Source organism: Lichenostomus cassidix, chromosome 13 (assembly GCF_008360975.1).
Source record: "Lichenostomus cassidix isolate B80296 chromosome 13, HeHo_3.0, whole genome shotgun sequence".
In the NCBI taxonomy this organism is placed as follows: domain Eukaryota; kingdom Metazoa; phylum Chordata; class Aves; order Passeriformes; family Meliphagidae; genus Lichenostomus; species Lichenostomus cassidix.
The window spans coordinates 17,579,602-17,597,300 of record NC_139494.1 but is presented as its reverse complement, the minus strand read 5'-3'; the positions used below and the strand labels follow the sequence as shown (position 1 = coordinate 17,597,300).

Genomic DNA, 17,699 nt, shown 5'->3' with positions numbered 1-17,699 from the left:
CTCAGCAGGGACACACCAGGGCCAGCACTGAGAAACCAGCCCTGTCTGAGCCACACTGACCAAGCCTTGGTCACACACTGCCCCACCCGTGCCTGTCCCACCACTCGGGCAGGGAACAGGCCAGTGACTGCTGCACCAAACACGAGCTGTTGGCCAACTCCTCCGACAGCGCCGTCAACTCTTCCTTATCCACCGGGAGCAGATGGCATTGAGCTCCTTCCTTCCAAAAGGAGCACGTGTAGGAAACCACGCAGTGAGAAAAGCTGGTTTATTCTGAGAGCTTTTCAGTGTTACATTGGCCAAAAGACTCTTCAGCTTGTGTAACATTTGTTTTCTACATGCGCGGTTCAGGTCTAGTCAGGCTTGCACAAAATTACCCACATCAATCCCTAAGGTGGATGGGATTTAAATATATCAGCTTTAGGATGAGGAAGGCTGAATCAGCCCTGCTGGGATTCTAAACTGCAAATTCAGAGAGTTGCAAGCCTTGAAGCCCGAGGACATGGTTTTGAACTGCACACTCAGTCACAAATACAGGCCTCAATGCTCATTATTCTGTACCATAATCAGCCTGGATTCTTTTCTCCCTGTATTTTGCCTTTGAGGTGCAGGGAGTTCATCAGTGTCTTAGTGAGATGAATGAACATCCCAGTTCTCATGCTGAAGGAGAGGCAGGAACTGTGAAGGATTTTAGCCATGAATAACCTCCAAGAGTGACTCCTGAGAAGTGCTGGAGACACAAGGACAAGGCAGGGTTCTTGCAACACAGGTGCCTCTGAAGGAGCTGCAACAAGAGCTGCAGGCACTGACAGACTCTGGTTTCACCTTTCCACAAGATTCACAGTTTGCACTGAGAGTTTCCCTGCAGTGAGGAGCTGTCCTGATGACATGCATGGATTTGCTTGCTGCTGAGGTGGGATTACACCCCTAAGTAAGGCTGTAGCAGCAGTGGTAATTAGCTGCACAGTGATTGACTTGGACAACACAGAGACCAAAATAAGGTGCAACCTGTGCACGTTGTCAGAGAAGATGCTGGAATGTATCCTGGAGAAATGGTGAAACCGTTTGTGTCAAAGCCATTTTGGGGCCAGTGGAGGCAATTCTCAGCCTAATTAGTCCATCTAGTCTGAGCACGACTGATTCCGGAGGGGGAATGGCAATTTCTTCCAGCTGCTCTCCCTGTACTTATTTTATTTTCTTAGGTGGGGAAGCTCAGTAGAAAGATGATGCTGTGGTTACAGCACGTGACTGGTTCTGCTTTTATTTCCCAAGTGGTTTGAGGCAAATCACTTCATGTCTCTGTTTTTTTACTTTTTCTCCAGTACAAAATGTCTTTTCTCCCAAGAGACACTTGAAGCTTGAAGTCATTGATTTTAGTGACTTCCATACGGGATGTGCTCTGAAAGTATTTGAAAGCAATTGAAAGTATGACAGAATTGTAGTGGAGTGAGTCCCCTGAAATAGTGGAGCTGTACATGTGTTCCTTTAATTATTGTGTACAATTGAGCAATAAAGAGAACACTTTTAATCTGCATTTTGTAATAAATATCGAACTCTAAAAGCTAAATAATAAGCCTCAAAAGCAGGGTGTGTTAAAGTGAAACCAGTAAGAACTGAGCAGGACATTAAAACTAGACCTTTCTTCTAACCTTTTAGTGCTAAAATACCCAATTAAGAAGAAAAACAAAATCAAAATGTTCACAGGACAAAAACTTTTTTCTCATCAACTCTAAAGTATTTTCCTGTGTCCCTGGAAGCAGAAACACACCATGTGCAAGAATTGGATTCACAGGTTTGAATATATATAGATGTCATGTGGTTTTTTTCCCACTGTGGAATAACATCCTGAATTAGAGTTGTATAATTAAACTGGAGAGATTTGTTAAGGATTAATAAATGCTGTCTAACACATGTTCCTCCCCAAAACATCACTTGGCCATGAAGACTTTTCGTGCTCGGGACCATCTTGTGTTTAAATCATCTTTGAGCTTTTTCCCAACAAAGCCAAGCTGTGGTTGTCCCCTGGCAGTGTCCAAGGCCAAGCTGGACAGGGCTTGGAGGAACCTGGGACAGTGGAAAGTGTCTCTGCCGTGGCAGGGGTGGCACTGGATTATCTTAAGGTGCCTTCCAACCCAAACCATTGTGTGACTCTGACAGCCCCTGCCCCAGGCAGCTGCCCCACACCTCATCCAGCCTCAGGAGCAGCAGGTTCTGCAGGTGTGAGCTCCACACACAGCTTTGGACAGGCAGGCAGCTGCAATTCCTGGGTGTTTGTTGCAACAACAAAAGGCACTCGGTCACATCAGGTCTGCTGGAACGAGGAGAGCCCCAGCGAGCACAGCCACACGTCCCACAGCCTGCGCAGAGCGGGGTGAGGCAGTGCCTTCTGCACTGGGGCGGAAAATTACTCCCCAATGAGCCATGAGCATTGTAAGGAGGAGGAATGAAAACAACAGCAGCAGTGAGGTGGAAGACTTTCCCAATGGGACTTCTGAAGCCCAGCAGCAGAACCCGGGGCAGATATGGAGTGATGCAGTGAGTTGTGCTGGATGGCACCGGGGCAAGGCAGAGCTGAGCTCCAAATTGGCTCCACAGAGCACAGCCAACTCGGTCCAGCCTGACTTTTGGGGCCCCAAATCACTGATTTCACCAGCGCCATTTGTTGCTCCATTATTTCTTCAGCCTACTGGAGAAATCACAATTAACCAATGGTTAATTTAATCTTGCTATCCAGAGTAAATCCCTTACTGCTTAGGCTGGCAGTTTTGAACCTGGTGAGGAGTGAAGTCCTGACAGCTTTGCCATGAGAAGCTCACCTGAAAAACAGCAAAGGACTGGCATGGGTTCTCTCCAGAGCTGCCTGCTCATGCACTGCCCTACACAGTGTCTTGCTGTGACCCAAAACAAATTCTAACTGGGATTCGGGTGCTGCTGGAAGAGCTAAACTGTGAGTGGGGCTTGCAGGAAAGAGCAGTTCCCCTCCAGATCTATTATTTCTCCTTTTCTTATAAATTGGGGTCAGAAGGTAAGTGGAACACGCTGGAGCAGGAAGAGGTGACTGGTGGTGGATATGAAAAAGAATTTTAATTACAGGATTTGGAGAGGGGGTTCTTCATGGAGATAATTTTTTAATTGTTGCTTTTTTAGGAAAAGAATCCCAGTGCTCCCAAGCAGTTCCCCGTAGCAAAAGCTCTGGTCTCTGAGCACTGCTGACTTTGATCCCTTCAAATGGGGCAAAAGAAAATGCCGTGTTTGTTAGAGCTCCCCCAAAAAACTTCAGCTTCTGCAGAGAATTGTTTGTTTCCTTCCATCTGCTGCTTTTGCAAGGAAGGAATAGCAGCCTGTTCAGACACCAGGAAGTTCTTCAGCATGGGAACAGCTCGCTGTAAATGCAGGAACAATAACGGGCAGAAATTATCATACCTAAAAATACCCTGCATGCGAGTCACACGCCCAGCGCAGCTCGGGGAAGGCGGTGGAGCTCGGCGGGGTGTGCTGGCTGCGGGCAGCACGGGGCTCCTGCCTGCCTCTGCCGCAGCTTTTGCTCTCCCCAAAACGTGGTTTGCTTTCCCAGGGAGCTGCCGGCTCCTCCCGCATCTCTGTGCGCTGCAGCTGCCCAAGGCACTCGCAGGGGAGGGGAAAGGCAGACCCTCTGCAGCCAGAGCCCCCCGGCAGTGGATTTCACCCACAGCGGGCTGTGCGGGCAGCTCGCCGCACCTCGCAGGGGAGCCCGGGCAGGTGAGGCGGGCGGTGGCGATGGATGGGGTGACACTGTGCTCAGGCCGCTCTGAGGGCAGACAAACCCACAACCCGCAAGTCACCGCGGCTGTTGCCCCCGAGCTCACCGCCCAGGAAAATCCATGGTGTTTCCTGCAGCCAATTCCTGCGCGGGCTGTGCCTCCAGTGTTTGCTTTTGGGAAATCTCGGAGCCCTGGCCGCGTTTCCACGGAAACGCCGAGCGAGCCGAAGCGGGCTCCTGGCAGATGCGAGGTGCCGGTGCTCCCTCCTGCCCAGCCCTGCAGCAGTTTCGGCTTTGCAGCCCAGAAGCTGCAGTTGTGCCGCGATGGGGGCGATGTGGGAGCTCCCGGGTGTGTGTGCAGCTCAGGGGTTCGCTCACCAGGTGCCCTTCGTGCCCGCAGCACCTGGAGAAAGGACTGAAGCAGCCCCAGGATGGGAAGGGTCCAGAGCTCATCCCCTCCATCCCAGCGGGGCACAGTCCCCGCTTATCCCAGCGCCTCGGTCCTGTGCCTCTGAACCCTCCGATGGCCTGATTCCTGCCACCGTCCGTGGAACCGATGGGTCTGTGACACCGAAATGGCCCCGATGGGGCAAGAGAAGAGCTGTTTCCCACAGAGCCAGAGCCCAGCCTGCCCTGCCCTGCGGGAAAGCCGGGAATGCCGCTGCTGTCAGCTCCTCAAGCAACACCAAGCACCGAGAGACCTGCCCGTGGGCTGACACTGCTCGTGGAAACACATGGCCATGGAATTTATTCAGTCTCTGTGGCCTAAAACCCTTCCCGTGTCTGCCCACAGCCATCCGGCTACAGCCCGCCACTCCCATCATTCCCCATCCCGCAACCAAGCTCTCCAGGATGAGACAATACCAGGAGCACCGGTTCTAGCCGGGTCATTTAAATTATTAAAATGAGTAGGAACTGCATGGGCTGGATCCCAGCAAAGCAATTTGTAGCTCATTCTTCCTTCTGATTAAATTGAAAATCGGACTAACTTTGAAGTAAGAGCTTTGCATCCCAACCATGAGCCAAGCCTGTGCAAGGAGAGGTCGGGCGCATCTCCATGAGAACTTTAAAGCAGCTGGAGCAACAGCAGGAAGGTGTTTTGGGGAAACCACTGTGCCAGGAGCAGCAAGGACAGACAGAGATCATGGTCTCTCCATCCTCCAGAACCCAATGTGATGCAAAGTGTGTCCCTGCAGAACAGTTCAAGTGTGACAGCAGCTCGTTCTGGTGGGACAGGGCTGGGAGCTTCGCTGTAGGGCTGAAAAGCTGAAGGACGGAGATGCCTGCAGAGATGGTGACACTCCAGCAGAACCACATCGAGGTATTCGTGGCCTTTTAAATGTAGCTGGGGGAAATACTGCTTTCTAAAGCTTCGCCTGGACAACACGCGCACTTGCAGCGTGGGTGAGCCATTCACCCGAGCAGCCCTGGGCAGCCGCAGCGCATCCTTGCCGGGTGGATTCAGCCGTTCTGCCCAATTCTAACCCCAACCCGCCGCTCTGCAGGGCTCTGCCGTGCTCCCTGCCGCGGGGCCGAGCCCGGCGCTCTCCGCCCACCACGGCGGGCACCGGGCGGCGCTTCCCGGCCCGCGGAAGTGATCCGGGCAGGGGCGAGCCGGGAGGAAGCGGCGGCAGCGCAGGGAGCGGAGCTTTCGGACAGAAGGGATCCAGGGGAGGGCGGTCCGGGCGGAGGCGGCGATCCCAGGCACAGGCGATCCAGGGGGAAGCGGCGATCCCGGACACAGGCGATCCCGGACACAGGCGATCCCGGGAGGAAGCGGCCATCCCGGACGGCCCCAGCATGAAGCTCATCATCCTGGAGAATTACTCCCAGGCCAGCGAGTGGGCGGCCAAGTACATCCGCAACCGCATCGTGCAGTTCGGGCCCGGCCCCGGGCGCTTCTTCACGCTGGGGCTGCCCACAGGTGGGTGCCGGGGGGCGGCGGCGGGGCTGGGGCCGAGCTCGGGTCCTGCCCCGGCTCAGGCGGCCGCTCCCCGCAGGCAGCACCCCGCTGGGCTGCTACCGCAAGCTGGTGGAGTATTACCGCAACGGGGACCTCTCCTTCAAGTACGTGAAGACCTTCAACATGGACGAGTACGTGGGTGAGTGACACAGCTAGCCGGGCTGCCGCTTTGTCCCTGCCCCGGAGCTGCCAGCAAACCTGGCGGTGCCCGAAACCCACTTGTCCAGGTAAGATGGACAACATTGCACAGAGTCATCTCTGTGACAAACACCTCTGAGACCATCGAGTCCAACCTAAGAGCCAACACCACCATGGCACTGAGTGCCACGTCCAGTCTTTCCTTAAACACCTCCAGGGAATTAGTGAGGGGAATGACAGGGACAGTTTTAAAACCTATGGAATAAATTGGAAAATTTCTATAGGTTTGCAAATGTATGGAAAAAACTCGGTGCTGGGTGTTGCCCAGTATTGCACACACTGTTACAGACCCTGCTGTGCTTTACCTGCACTCAGGCACTGACCAGGTAAGGAGCAGCTTATCATTGCAGGCTCAGTGTGCAGCATTAACTTCCACCTTTGCTCTGGGATTATAAAGGTTCCTTACAAGGACCAGTGTGTTCCCTGAGTGCTCTCTGGTATTTCCTGCTGAGACAGCACGGGACTGGTTCATTTCTGAAGCTATGGTGAAACAATCCCCTCAGAAGAAAAAGATCCAAAGGTGAAAAACCTACAGGCTAAATATTTGCTAAAGCTAATTTTACCCTGGTAAATTTACCCTGGTCAGGAGGGTTTTTTTCTGTGAGCAATCCTAATCAAGCAGCATTAGGGAATAAGCAGTCCAGTGTGGATTCATAGCATTCAAGGGGGTAAATTCCTAATAATTATACAATAATTATTATTTCCCAGTCTTCTGCACAGATTTTTAATCACTTTTGCTAATCTGAAATGGGAATAAGTCTGAAAAGGTACTGACTGACAGATGAGGCACAGCACACACCTGCTTTTTGAACATCTGTTTCATGTTAATATGGGCACGTGTCTTATGGAAGCTGATTTTAATTCTGCTATTTAGGGAAATAAAAACAACTCTGAAAGCTGAGGGAGTGACAAAGGACAGAGAGCAGTGCTCTGTCACCAAAGCCACTGCAAGGGTATGGAAGTGCTTTATGTTACACTTGGCTTCAGTCCTGTGTGTTCTGTTTCCAGGGCTCCCGAGGGATCACCCGGAAAGTTACCATTCCTTCATGTGGAACAACCTCTTCAAGCACATTGACATCTCACCAGAAAATGTCCACATCTTGGATGGAAACGCCCCTGATCTCCAGGCAGAGTGTGACGCCTTCGAGGAGAAGATCAAAGCAGCTGGAGGCATTGAGCTCTTTGTTGGAGGTGAGAACCTGAGAGCAGCAGCCTCTAAACCCTGTTCTAGAGCTCTGCCTGTCCTCCCCAGCTCTCATTTATTGTCAGGGTTGTCCATTTTCAGTGTATTTGCAGTGAAGTTCTGGGCACTGCAGTTCCTGGCAGCCTTGTCTCCCAGCATACCACTCCCAGCTTTAGGTGTTTCAGTGCAGCCAGTGAATTGTTCAGGAAATGCTAGCAGGAGAAACGGGAAGGGCTGGAATTCTACAGATATGAAGTGTATCAATTCAGTGCTGACAGGAAACTGCTGGGAGTAGCTTTTCCCACACAAGCTCTTCCCATCAGTTTGCCATAAGGTTCTGCCTCCTGCTTTGCTTTATTGTTGTCCCAGTGCAACCAGGGAATTGTCTGGTGGCTTCTGAGGGGGCTCTTGCTGTCATTCCTACCAGACACAAATCTGAGCTTGAGCAGAGGTTTTTGCAGTGCTCTGTGTTCCCAGGAGCACTGACTGTTCTCCTGGGAGAGCTGCTGGCTCTGCTCCCACTGCTGACCCTCTTCTCACACTGTCCCTGTCCCAGGTATCGGCCCTGATGGTCACATCGCCTTCAACGAGCCAGGATCCAGTCTGGTGTCCAGGACACGAGTGAAGACCTTGGCCATGGACACCATACTGGCCAATGCCAGGTTCTTTGATGGTGACCTCTCCAAAGTGCCCACCATGGCTTTGACAGTCGGAGTAGGCACTGTCATGGACGCCAGAGAGGTGAGGAAAAAAGCAGTGCCTTCCTGCAGCTGCTCTGGAGCAGCCAAAGGTCATCCCATTTTGGAGCAGCCATGTGTCCTGCTGGTGTAGCTATTCCTGCCATGGAATGCCTGATCCTCCTGTCCTCTTGCATCCTGCAGCACCATGGGAAGGCTCTTGCTCAGTCTCTGCTGGCACTTGTGTTGTGTAACCCTGCAGCAGTTGTTTCCCACAGGGAGCCAGGAAGGTCTGGGAGAGTGTCTTTGGTTAGGAATCTCACCTGGAGAGTAACTGCAGGAATCACAGCTTGATCAATCACACCAGCAGGTCATGAAAACTGTATGGGACCACTTTGAGTGGAGTCTGTTCCTTTACCTACATCTGTTGAGTCTCAGCATAGAGGTGCCCAAAGGATCCAAACCCTTCCAGTGACCCACAGAGAAGTGGCTGTGGGGAGGGTGGCAGGGCTGTCCCCATTCTCAGCTCAGCAGGGTGCATTTGGGCTCTCCCTGACCTCCCCTCTCTGTCTGGGGGTGCAGGTGATGATCCTGATCACAGGAGCCCACAAAGCCTTTGCTCTGTACAAAGCCATCGAGGATGGTGTCAACCACATGTGGACAGTGTCAGCCTTCCAGCAGCACCCCAACACTGTGTTCGTGTGTGACGAGGATGCCACGCTGGAGCTCAAAGTCAAAACAGTGAAATACTTCAAAGGTGAGTGTTTGACCAGGACAGGCAGCTGTTTTGTTACATTTCTAAGAGACACGAGTCATGCTTTGCAGAGATGTTGCTGTAAAATCAACTCCCAAAGGAGTGTATTCCTTAAATATACCACAGTAGTACAAGTGTGAAGGTAAATGCTTAATGCTTGGTGTGGGAGCAAAGACACACCAGTAATGTCTAATTCCATTAGCATTCAATGAATGGGAGTTTTCCTTTATTATGTCTATTTAAATTGTCTTTTGACTTTCTCCACCAGGTTTAATGCTGGTTCACAACAAGCTTGTGGAGCCCTTGTACAGCATGAAGGAGATGGGAGCAGAGAGGAGCCAGTCCAAGAAGCCATACAGTGATTAAAGTGCTGGGGCAGTGCTGAACCAGCTGCTGAAAACAGCTGGCAGAAAAGGGAATTTCTGCAGAAGCTGATCTCATAGTTGTTCTTAAATTAGCAGAATGATCGTATGGTTGCTTCTCTCCATTAAAGAGAGAGATGCCAAACACCTGCCTTAATTAACCAAATTAGGATGGGATCCAGTGTTCTGTGTTCCATTAACTTCTGCCACAAACTTCCACCAACTCATTCTCTGAAGGAAACCAAGAATGAGGTTTTTGATCTGTGAACTGACTGTAATCACGGACTGAAGGCTGCAGAACTGCAACGTGAGGATAAATGAAAGTACAATGTTGCAGAAACAAGTGGGTGATCACTTTGGGGTGTATTCCTTGCAATTAGGATAAGTACCTGGTGTTATTCCTCCTCCATGAAACACTCCTATTAGAATCCTGGAAAATTGGATTATCCAGCTGGAGAAGGGAAAGCTCAGAGCAGCAGCCAGAGCTGTGAGGGGTCAGCAAGATGAACCCAGGGGGAAGATGAGAAGGGACAGTGGGACCTGAATGGAAACATGATGTCACACTGAAGAGGATAAACCCCACCCTGGGACAGCCAAGCAGTGGGACAGATCCCAGGGCTGTGCAGGCTCTGTCCTTAGGTTGCCAGGACCTGAGTGGATAAAGCCCTGGCTGAGCCCTGCTGTGAGCCAGATGTGGGGTTTGAGACCTCTCAGCAGAAGAGGCTGCAGCAGCATCCCTCACACAGGGTCCATGGTGCAGCTCAGGCACTGAGGATGTCACTGTTGTCACACACAAAGCCCTTCCCTCCATGCTCAGGCCCAGGTATGATCTTCTTATGCCTGGTGCTCTCCCCACTCCAGACTTTTCCATTTCTCTGAGGAAATGCCAAACCAGCCCCAAAGGAAACACTCTGTTCCTAGTAGCTTCAGCCTGTGTTTAATTTCAGACACCCCATACAGGTGGACAACAGCCAAAACCCCACCAATTCTGAAATGTGAGTCCTGGGATTTCTATCCAGTGCTGTCACACGAGGGGCAAGAAAACTGGGCAACATTTATTTTCTTTATACAGAAATTTTTAAGTTGTTGATCTGTAGTGTAACTTTCTACATTAAACGTCTTTAATTTTTTTAAATGGTGATATTTGACTGTATCTGGTGCTCGGTCTCACTGTGCTCATGGAGGCAGTTTGGTGGGAAGAGCTCCTGCTGCTCCCCACTTCCTTGCCCAGTGTTTGCTGGCAGGTTTTTCTCTGAGGGAAAAGCAGGATGGCACTTTGCATCCATGGAAATCCCATGAAGACATCCCGTGCCAGCTCCAGCTGGGAGCTCTGGGCTGTCCCACTGCCAGGAGCACCTGGACACACCAAATCTGTGCCAGAAGGAAGACAAACAGGGACACAACTGTGTTTACCATCTTAAAGTGAATTTAGTGCATGTGGAAGGAAATACAACTCAAACCATACACAACGTAAACTTTTCCTACACACTGACCTAGAATTTAAATTGAGGTGAGATTCACTCTGACCATTTCATCTTTCTAATCTCTGCCAATTCCAACAGTGCAGACTCCTCCTCTGCAGAAGGAACTGAAGCACCACTTGTTTTGGCCACATATCCAAATTTATTAACTGTCAGTCAGAACTGAGCGAGATGTGATCACCCTGAGCTTTCCATCCAGGCCCTACTGCTTTTGAACACAGCACATGCAGCTTTAGTTTCCAAATAAACTTTTAGATTGTTCTGCAAGTGGAAGAACTTGTAAAAAGTCAGTAGTTCCCTCCAGTAATCATCTTCATACTCACAAAACCACTTGGAGCGATTTTAGGGGAAATAATTTGGTTTCTGAAATAATTTGAAGTGCAAAACCAGTGGAAATAAAGGATCTAGTCCAGAAGCAAAAGTATCAACAATCAAATTTCTTATACGAAGAGTTAGTAAAAAATAAATTACTTCATCATCTCAGAATACAAGTAATTGTCAGTATCTTGAAGAATTCAAGTTCATCTCTTCCTGATACCTCTCACCCTCTCACTGGTCACATGCTCAGCTCACTCTTGGCACTCATCCCTGCCAAAACAAGGACAGGCAACGTGAGGGAATCCAACAGCAACACTGGGAGTCACCAACCTCACAGACATCCCTGGAAATGGCTGTTTTTCTGCCCAAGCTCTCAGGGATGTAAAGGCTCAGGCACAGCAGCCAGCGAGAAAGGTTGGGGATAATCAGCTTTAATGTCATTAGAAAGTACCAGTGACAGAGCCAGGAGCTGCTTTTCAGAGAAGCACATCAGGAAATTCATAAAAGCAACAAACTTTGTTGCTGAATACAGAAGAAATTTTCTGCATTGTATCAGAAAATTCCCCCCAGTCCAAGCAGCATCACAAACCAGCTCCAGAGAAAGCACTACAGCTCTACCAAACCACCCCAAACCCCATAACATCCATGATCCAAGAGCCTCCAAGGGTTAGTCTCCCTAAAGGAAACCCCCAAATACTTGCAGGATTTGAGGCTTCAGTTTTATCTGCTGGCTTTAAAAAAAGGGGAACCTCTTGAAATATATTTTTCCAATGGTTTTCCAATTTTTGACTTCTTTAATAATGGACAGGATTGTTTGGGCATCCCATGGTGATCCTGATCCCAGGATGGGGAAAACAGTCTCCTTTGGTTTTGGCAACAGGCTCTGGGGTGTGAGTGTCCTGCAGTGCAGGGCAGTTACCACTCTTCTGTCACACAATGGAAGTGAAAAGCAAACAAAGGACACAAAAAGCATCAATCTCTGGTTTGTTCACATTTTGGTGCTGGAGGAAGCTATTGATCATTGTCTTCCACTTCCCAGTACTCCCCATCATCAATGTGCATGGCTTGAAACAATCTGCAAGACAGAAAATCAGGTATATTAGGGCATAAAAAAGTCAAATATGTTAAAAAAGTATCACTTTAATACAACAAATACAATGCAGAAGTACAAAAGCAGCAAGCTCCTGTTGTTTTCAGTATCACAAACCACCATCCATTCCCTATGGAACACAAGAAGCTGAGAGGCTGCCACTGCCACCTCCTGTGACCTGCCTGTCACCTGTCCCACAGCAGCACCTCTGTCCCTTGGCTCTTCCCCAGGGGAATGTGAGGCAAATCTGCAGCTCTTTGGAAGCAGCTCTTCCCCAAACCCTTCAGCTGCTCCTGAGCATTGGCAGGGAAACACTTCCCTGCAGGCAGTGGCAGCACACAAAGGATGGGGTCATGACCTGACCAAAAAAATCAGGAATAGGCTCAGAAAACTCCTCCAGAATTTTAAAACCTTTTAAAGTTCTTAAAAAGGAGAACCATATCCTGGGTCACTCCTGATTTTTACTGTTAGCACAAATATTTGAGAAGAGAAACTGTGTCTTAAACTGCAGCTACACATTTCAGGTAAGAATCTGGGAGAGACTCTGAGGAAAAGTAAAAAACAGGTGTGGCAGCAGTGGAGGAAATGCCTGAAACACCAACCTGTTGAAGCAGGGCGAGGAGGGGTCGTTGAAGTGCCGGTAGGGGTTGGCCCGGGACAGGGAGCCCATGCAGAGCCAGCAGAAGTACTGCATGCACCCTGTGCAGGTCATTTTGTTACAGCCATCCAGTTTCTGGGGGAAAAACCAAGGAGTGGTGAGAACAGAACCCTGCTGTGGCACTCTGCAGCCCCTCTCTGCCAACAGCCCTCAGAACCACAGCAGGCAATGAACACATCCCACCCTGGCTCCACCACACACTGATGCTTTCACTGGGAGCTGGAATCCCAGCACTGGAAATTGGTTATAATAATAAAAATACTGGAGCTGGATTTATCTCCTGGCTTAGCACTAGCCTAAAACACCTGGAAAACAGAAGGATTCACAGACATCCATAGCCAGCCTGGCTCTGTTCAGTGTGGGAGCCTGACCAGCACCAGTCACTGTCTGTACTCCACTTCCTGGGATCCACAAACATCACCTCACCTCCTTTTCCACATCACAGACAGACAGGGAAAGTTCTCACAGTGTTTCCTAGAGATTCCTCCTCCCTGGTGAGCCTGGAGGCTCCAGCACACCCAGAACTGCCTCCTGGTGGGTTATTTTCTGTTCCATGACTCCCCATACTCACCTCGATGTGAGTCCCACAGCAAGGACAAGACTTGGAGTTCTTTTCCAGCCATTCCTTACTCTCCATCTCCTCCAGGGCTTTCTGAATCACTCTCTTGCCATAGCGTTGTTCCAAAAATTTTTTAGTTGCCTCATCTGCTGCTAAATAGCTGTTTCTCAAATCCATTAATTTCTCTGGGGAGCAAAACCAAACCAAGCCAGAGAGCTTTTGTAAGATTTTAGGTATAGAGGTCCAGCTAATTGCAGCATAAAGATTCTCAAAGAAAACTAACATTATTAATTAAAAAGCAAGCAAACTATTAGAATATATAAGATGATAATATTAAAATCACTCTGCCCCAAATTTCAGCAGTTTTACTGTTTTATTATAAAAGAGATCTGTTGATGGAGTTAGAACAACGTAAAATGAACTAAAAATGGAAATATTTTTGGATTATATATTTAATTAAATTCTGTCACAGGATTTTAAGGCCAGACAGAGAGAGAAGCCTCCACCTGACTCTAGTATCAACTCTGACAACACGAAGTAGTGAAAAAAAAATATAAAGTAATTCTTCCCCTGTTAAGGCCTCTCAGCATTTAAAAACGAGCAGTTCAGGCAGCTCCTGTGAAGTGCCACCAAAGGAATATTTAACTGCCAGCAGCAGCCCTACTCCAAATGAATGTGCCTTTTGGAAAGCTCAGGTTGAGGAGTGAGGATGTCCCTTGCTCAACTTTGGACTTTCCCACCCAAGATGCAGCAGTGTGTGGGTGTTTGTGGAGCACAGCGAGGGTGACTCACCTGCAGTGACCTTGCAGGGGGACACCCCGTGGTAAGTCATCTTGCAGAGGGTGCAGAAGGCGTAGTTGCAGCAGGAGCAGATGCCCATGGTGCAGCCAGGCTCCTGCATCACGGGGGTCTGGCAGCCAGGCCGGGGGCAATAAACCACGTCAGCCATCAGGTCCAGGCTGGACTGCAGCAGCAGGCGGTCATAGCGGGCAAACAGCTCCTCACCCACCAGCTCCTTCACCTGCACACACGGAATGGAGGGAGGGAAATCCTTACTCTGCTGGGCTGAGTGCACAGGGTGCCCACAGGAGCTGTGGCTGCCCCAGCCCTAAAAGTGTCCCACATCAGAAACCTGGGATAGTGGGAGGTATCCCTGCCCGAGGCAGGGTGGGATTGGATGAGATTTAAAGATCCTTCCATCCCAAACCAGTCTGGGATTCTATAATTCTTTGCATCTGTAATTCTGAGCTTGCTGCAGCAAAAACCAGCAAGTCAGGGAGAAGGTACCTACAGCTGGGATGAATCCACTTTAGATTCTCCTGCAGGGTCACAGGGGGACAGGCTCTGCTCCCAGGGAACAGGGACAGGAGGAGAGGAAATGGCCTCAAGCTGTGCCAGGGCAGGGTCAGGTTGGACATCAGGAGGAATTTCTCCATGGAAAGGGTGGTCAGGCCTTGGCAGGAGCTGCCCAGGGAGGTTTGCAGTCCCCATCCCTGCAGGTGCCAAGAATGTGGCACTTCGTGACATGGTTTAGTGGCACTGTGGGATTGGGTCAAAAGTTCAACCTGATGATCTTGGAGGTGTTTTCCAGCCTAAATGACTCTCTGATTGCCAGGGCCCACCATGCAGAGCCATAGCCTGTCCCTGGAACTCAGGGCAGCCTACAGAGCTCCCCAGCCCCCTGTGCAGGTGAATTACCTGGCCTGGAGTGGCGACAGAAGCACACTTGGGCTCGGGGCAGTTGAGGCAGCGCACCTGCCCATCCCTGATCTGGATTTCAAAGTAGTCCTTCAGGCAGGCTTTGCAGTACACGTGGCTGCACTCAGGGAAGTGCATGCACTCACTGCCCAGCTTCTCTGAGAAGCAGATACTGCACGAGTACATCTTACTGTTAAAGCACTTCCTCCTCTGGGCCTGGTCAAAGTCCAAGATTTCCCTGATCAGACTGGACAAGGACTCCACATCCTGCACAGCCCTGGCATCCATGGTTTCCTCCTCAGCTGTGGCAGAGCCTGTGGCACCCCCACTGTCCTTCCCAGCCTCCAGAGGCCCCCCTGGTGTCCGGCTCTGCCCCTTCCCCTGAGGGCACAGTTTCAGCTCATATGGAGAGGAAATATTCAGGTAATTCAGCGTTTCTTCCTTCAGAAACTGCATCCAGGCAAACAGGACCACACAGCCTCGGTTCTCTTCCCACACGTTGTCCAAGTGTTTGCAAAGAGCGCTGAGCTGGGAAAGAACAAAGAATTCCTGATCTCAGTAAGTCTGGACAACTCCTTACTGGGTTCCTCCCCTCCCACAGTCCTTTGTGCAAACTTTGATTTCAGACTCAGCAGTTTTTACTCCATCCATAAAATACACATAAAATAGTTCTCAAGGAAGCAAACTTTCCTTCCTCAGAATACTGACCAAATGAAAACCAGCAAGAGACAAAAAAGCGCCAACTGAGGAGCAACGTCATTGTTTTTTTACTTTCCTTAACTGTAATTATTAACTTACTCAGCTGTCAAAATGTAAAAAATTCTTCTGCAAACCTGGGCCTGGGAAAGCCATTTTCCACTGAGGGTGAACACAGGTGGGGAGGTTGATGGGTAGTCAGGTGGGAGCTCGAAATTCAGCACGAGGGGAGGCAGGAAGCACACGGAATACTCGAAGCCACTGCTCTGGAGGTTCTCTGTGGAGCTGCCTGAGCCAGGGCCCACCGAGGCAGTTGGAGAAATAACAGGAAAATGAAAACTAACAAATTGTTGCTGTTTCTGACAGCACCCAACGTGTGTTAATTTGATACATTTCTGGGGTTAAAATGATTTGTTCAACCCTAAATAACAAAACTCTCAGTGCAGTAAAATGTCACAGGGTTGGAGCTCTGTGATTAAAGCAGTTAGACAGCAGCACTGTGAAATGGCAGATCCTGCACAGACCAGAAGCCTGGAAACACATTTCCCCAGGGGAATAAAAACCCAATAAATGAACTTAATTATTCTGAAGAAGTGCTGTTACTCATCTGTGATGTTAAAGTTTACTACAGAAGTTGTGTGAATGAGGATTAAAGTGCTCAAACACAATCCCCAACAAGCACAGCACAGGTGAGCCACAGCTCTGTCCAGTCACTGTCCCCTCAGGTCACTCCACAACAACCACCTGAGCTTGGCAAAGCCTCCCTCGGGATAACACAAAACATCTCAACTCACCACTCACAAAAATTTTGAAGTCTTGAGGCAACTCCAGACAAATCCTTGTTTCTCCTCCTTGGGCAGACTCTGCTCTCTTGAACTCATCCTCATCGTAGATGCTGGCCAGAGCCAGCAGCTCGTCCTCCTGAGCTTCCTTGTCCTCTGCAGACATTTAACTTCTCTGTGGAGTCACCACCACTCTGCAACATCAACCAGGTTAATGCATCCCATTCAAATTGGCAACCTGGGGCATCTATTTTATAGTACAGTAAGATTTAGAAACCCAAATAACCAATCTAAAACAATGTGAAATATAATTAAGGTATTTTACCTTAATTAAGTTTGAAAAAAATACTGGTAGCTTTATAAAATACAATCCCACAACAGAATATTGAAAAGTCAGAAAGCAAACGGTGTGTTAGTAGGTAAAGACAGCTGTAAAGGGGGCAAAGAATGAAATATGGAGAGGGCACAAGTGATACAGGGACATTTCAATGATGTTTGAAAGAAAACAGACACCCAAAAACCCATGGACAATTAATCAGCAACAGTAGCTCTTGTCCAGTGCTCTAAGCAAACAGGGAAACAGTCCCGTTTGTGATTCAAGTCATTGAAAATATCAGGAAAAGGTTCAAATCCTGCACAGGCACCTTGCAGATGCACTCGAAGAGCATCTCAGCTGTACGTTTGGGGCAATGAAGCGTTTGCTGCATTACCTTAGGAGTCAGAGCAGCGCAGAGCCGAGCAGCCTCCCGGTGAGCATCGCCTCAGCCGCCTCAGGCTGCTCTCCTCCCTCACGGCTCCGTGTGTGAGAAACCCCGGGCTGGGCACGCTGGGCTGCTGCGGACAAACAACAACAACAACAGGCTCAGGGCTAAAGTCCCCTGGGCGCTGCCTGCCCCTCACGGCGCTCAGGGCTCGGCCAGCACTGCCGAGCTGCGGCCGGGCTGACCGGGCAGCCGGGAGGGTCGGGTCGGGCCCAGCCCAGCCCAGCCCAGCTCAGCGCAGCCCGCGGCTCCGGAACGACCAGGGCTGCAGGCCGAGCCCGCCCTGCTCTTGGCAGTCCCGGCCCGGGAGCGCAGCGCGGCCCGGCCCGGCCCGGCCCGCCTCACCCGCTGCTCACCCGCTGCTCACCCGCTGCTCACCCGCTGCTCACCCGCTGCTCACCCGCTGCTCTCCGGGACAGCCGCGGCCGGGCCGAGCGGGCCGACACAGCGAGAGCAGCCCTGGCCCGGCCCTGTCCCTGGCGGAGCGGCGGCAGGAGGGACGAGCAGAGAAGGGACGGGAAGGGAAGGGACGGGAAGGGAAGCGCTGGCGGGCGGAGGCGGTGCCGGGCCGCCCCGCAGCTCCCCCGGCGGCCGGGAGGGCCGGGCGGCCAGCCCGCGCTGCTCGCTGCTCTGTGCCGCTGAGCGCCCCGCCTGCCGCCCCTCGGGCACCGAACGGGCTGCACAGCGAAGGGGCGCGGCGGGAGTGCCGGGGGCTGCGCAGGGCAGGAGCTGGGCTGCAGATCACCCTGGGTCTCTCCTCATTGAGCATTCCGTGGTTGT

General features: G+C 50.7%; 2 protein-coding genes across 7 annotated transcripts; one reads left to right on the top strand and one right to left on the bottom strand.

Annotated features, from left to right (window-relative positions):
* Window positions 1-5,298: 5,298 nt before the first annotated feature.
* On the top strand, window positions 5,299-10,011 carry GNPDA1 (glucosamine-6-phosphate deaminase 1). Of its 3 annotated transcripts, none has more exons than XM_085074088.1 (7): window positions 5,299-5,469; window positions 5,521-5,663; window positions 5,740-5,841; window positions 6,909-7,091; window positions 7,640-7,824; window positions 8,343-8,517; window positions 8,783-10,011. In XM_085074088.1, the coding sequence occupies exons 2-7, from the start codon at window positions 5,540-5,542 to the stop codon at window positions 8,878-8,880; spliced, it is 867 nt and encodes a 288-aa protein (XP_084930214.1). In that variant the 5' UTR covers window positions 5,299-5,469; window positions 5,521-5,539; the 3' UTR covers window positions 8,881-10,011. The 3 variants fall into 3 exon arrangements, with proteins under 3 accessions (XP_084930214.1, XP_084930215.1, XP_084930212.1); XM_085074089.1 differs by having other exon boundaries at window positions 5,300-5,449; window positions 5,500-5,663; XM_085074086.1 differs by having other exon boundaries at window positions 5,301-5,663.
* Window positions 9,912-17,446, bottom strand: RNF14 (ring finger protein 14). Of its 4 annotated transcripts, none has more exons than XM_085074083.1 (10): window positions 17,320-17,446; window positions 16,869-16,992; window positions 16,171-16,352; window positions 15,514-15,665; window positions 14,681-15,208; window positions 13,775-14,003; window positions 12,995-13,167; window positions 12,368-12,498; window positions 11,668-11,750; window positions 9,912-10,247 (listed from the first exon to the last, which is right to left on the bottom strand). In XM_085074083.1, the coding sequence occupies exons 3-9, from the start codon at window positions 16,322-16,324 to the stop codon at window positions 11,687-11,689; spliced, it is 1,431 nt and encodes a 476-aa protein (XP_084930209.1). In that variant the 5' UTR covers window positions 16,325-16,352; window positions 16,869-16,992; window positions 17,320-17,446; the 3' UTR covers window positions 9,912-10,247; window positions 11,668-11,686. The 4 variants fall into 4 exon arrangements, with proteins under 4 accessions (XP_084930209.1, XP_084930210.1, XP_084930207.1 ...); XM_085074084.1 differs by having other exon boundaries at window positions 9,912-10,945; window positions 15,514-15,661; window positions 16,178-16,352; XM_085074081.1 differs by having other exon boundaries at window positions 9,912-10,945; window positions 17,320-17,445.
* Between the last annotated feature and the right edge of the window lie 253 nt (window positions 17,447-17,699).